This window comes from Sardina pilchardus, chromosome 22 (genome assembly GCF_963854185.1).
Source record: "Sardina pilchardus chromosome 22, fSarPil1.1, whole genome shotgun sequence".
NCBI lineage: Eukaryota > Metazoa > Chordata > Actinopteri > Clupeiformes > Clupeidae > Sardina > Sardina pilchardus.
This window is the reverse complement of record NC_085015.1, coordinates 19281532-19283962: the sequence shown is the minus strand read 5'-3', so window position 1 is coordinate 19283962 and position 2431 is coordinate 19281532. Positions and strand designations below refer to the sequence as shown.

Genomic DNA, 2431 nt, shown 5'->3' with positions numbered 1-2431 from the left:
AACAGTTGAGCCATTCATATTTAAGCACTTCTCAAGACCTTTTTTTTTTTCGTCTAATGATCACTTCTCCTCCACACTACCAACACAAAGCTCTATCTTTCCTATTTTTGTATTGCTTTTTTTGTTTGTTTGTCATCGCATTTTCCTCTCCACAATGTGAAGCGACCTTACTGTAGGTTTGAGAAAGGTGCTATGTCAATGTAACTTGTTCTTACTGTATCGTTATTCAATCATTTAATCTTCAGAGCTACAGCTAGATTCATCATAACTGACGCCATATTTCCTCAGCCACCGTCATCATCATCATCATCATCATCATTACTGTACCTTCTGGTCTCCTCCCCCCTCTCCTTGATCATCTCCTTTCCTTCTTCGGCCTCCTCCTTTCCTCTCCCGGGCTTTCTTTGACTTCTTTTTCTGCCCAGAGCACTTCTTGAACATGCAGAATGCGAAGCACGCGATCAGAGTCAGGATCACCACCACAATCGCTCCCACGGCCCACAAGGGCACTGCAGCAGAGGCAAACACAGGTTACGCCATCCACATCAAACCGTCTAATTCAATGCCACCTACTGTATCATGTGGAGCAGACAACTGTTCTTGAGATTTGAATCAGGACCGTAGAACATATGGGTGGTCAATTTTTTTTTATCATGACACAAAAATGGTGTTCATAATCGTTATTTGATTTAGCAGTTAAAAGAGCCAACTTTTTGTGTCTTCCTGCATGATCATTTTGCTATAGATTCATGTTTGTACAGCATTGTATTGTATTGTGGATAAAGCTACACTGTAGGATATGTATCTAAAGTACACTATGGTTCATGCTATGGGATTTTGTGTATAGAAACAACATGACAAAAATAGTAATACATTCATTATACATGCTTATGCAACCACAATTATTATGGCTGCATTAAATTATTGATTTATGTCGACAGAAATACATTTCAAACATAAGCATTTATTTAAAGCCACATATGTAAGCATTGAAATGTGATGGCAGAAACTATAGGTTCCACTACACCTAGTAACAGGAAGAAGACAAGACTTAAACAAGACTAGAATAAACTGCTGCTAGGGAATATAGTGTTGCTACGTACTGAGAAAAAGTCATCTACCTGGCAACACATTTTAATAGAAACTCTACAGTCTACAGAACATGGATGACAGAGAAGAGCTACTTGGGAGAGGAATGACTAACTAGCAAAACACAGGGATGTAGAATAGACAAAAACTTACTTTTGCTGTGTTCTGTTAAAACACATTAAAAAAAAGGTAGTGATGTTGAGGTGAGATTTGTTTAGGAATAATATGGAATAGCACCTGAGTACAGTAATACCTCTTGAGTGCTCTGTATTAATAATGTAACTCTCTTTCTCCCCCCTCTCTCTTTTACACACACACACACACACACACACACACACACACACACACACACACACACACACACACACACACACACACACACACATTTTGTTGTGATTTTAAAGGCTGTGTAAACGCTTGAGATGGTTAAGAGGATTTAGATTCAGTAAAGCTTTAAGGGTTACTGAAAAGGTTATAACAGGAAATGATGAGCATCTACCAACTGATCAACTGTCACTCTCTCATTTAGCCTACTGAAACGTTAAGTCATACAAAATAAATATAAAACACAAATTAACAAATATATTTAACAAATGTTTACCAATGCCAACGCACCAATAGTCATTTGTTTTTATGTAAATCAGTGGGTTTGCTGGGGCGGATTTTTTGAGATGAGTTATGTCAGTGGCATACTCACTTGGTAGGTGGCCGACCTCATTCATGAACTTTGACTTCATGTGATCATAATTGTGGTGTGGGGACACGTGTGGGGGAGGGGGACGGTGCCGGGGTTCTTCCTCCTCCTCCGGTTCCACGGGTTCTGCCGCCCGCCTGCTGCGCATCCCCACGCTGACAATCCTCATCCTGGCTATACACAGAGGAACATGCAGGAACATGTGGTGAATCTCCGGGCTACAAGGTCAACATGAGGCAAATCTGACCCTACCCAACCAGCCTTAGTTATGATGCAATGTCGCAGTGGTTCACTTGTCCATTGTTTGTGATGTGGGTTTTTTTTCCAGCTACAACACTTCTGGCATCAGAGACATAAGTAGGTTGCATGAAATAGATGTGCCATTTAGGTGTCTTAGTGAGTCTGAGCATAAAAGAGATGCATGTTGTCCATTTATTTGTATAGCTTTCATGTGTTTGTGTGTGTGTATGTGTGTGTGCGCGCGTTTGTGTAGTAATATATCACAGGGAAGCCCAGGCTGACCCTAATCCTTTCATTACATTCCATCTCTCCCTCTCTCTCCCTCGCTCTCTCTCTCTCTCTCTCTCTCTCTCTCTCTCTCTCTCTCTGGCATACACACACACTCACACTCACTCACACACACAGACT

General features: G+C 41.0%; 1 protein-coding gene across 1 annotated transcript in view; it reads right to left on the bottom strand.

The window, feature by feature from the left end:
- syt5b (synaptotagmin Vb) overlaps positions 1 to 1952 on the bottom strand; it is a 5380-nt gene extending 3428 nt beyond the window's left edge. Inside the window, exons 1-2 of the mRNA XM_062525700.1 lie at positions 1787 to 1952; positions 328 to 509 (exon numbers count right to left, since the gene is read on the bottom strand). Of these exons, the coding sequence (XP_062381684.1) occupies positions 328 to 509; positions 1787 to 1952 (348 nt within the window). The remainder of the gene's footprint in view (positions 1 to 327; positions 510 to 1786) is intronic.
- Positions 1953 to 2431: the final 479 nt, after the last annotated feature.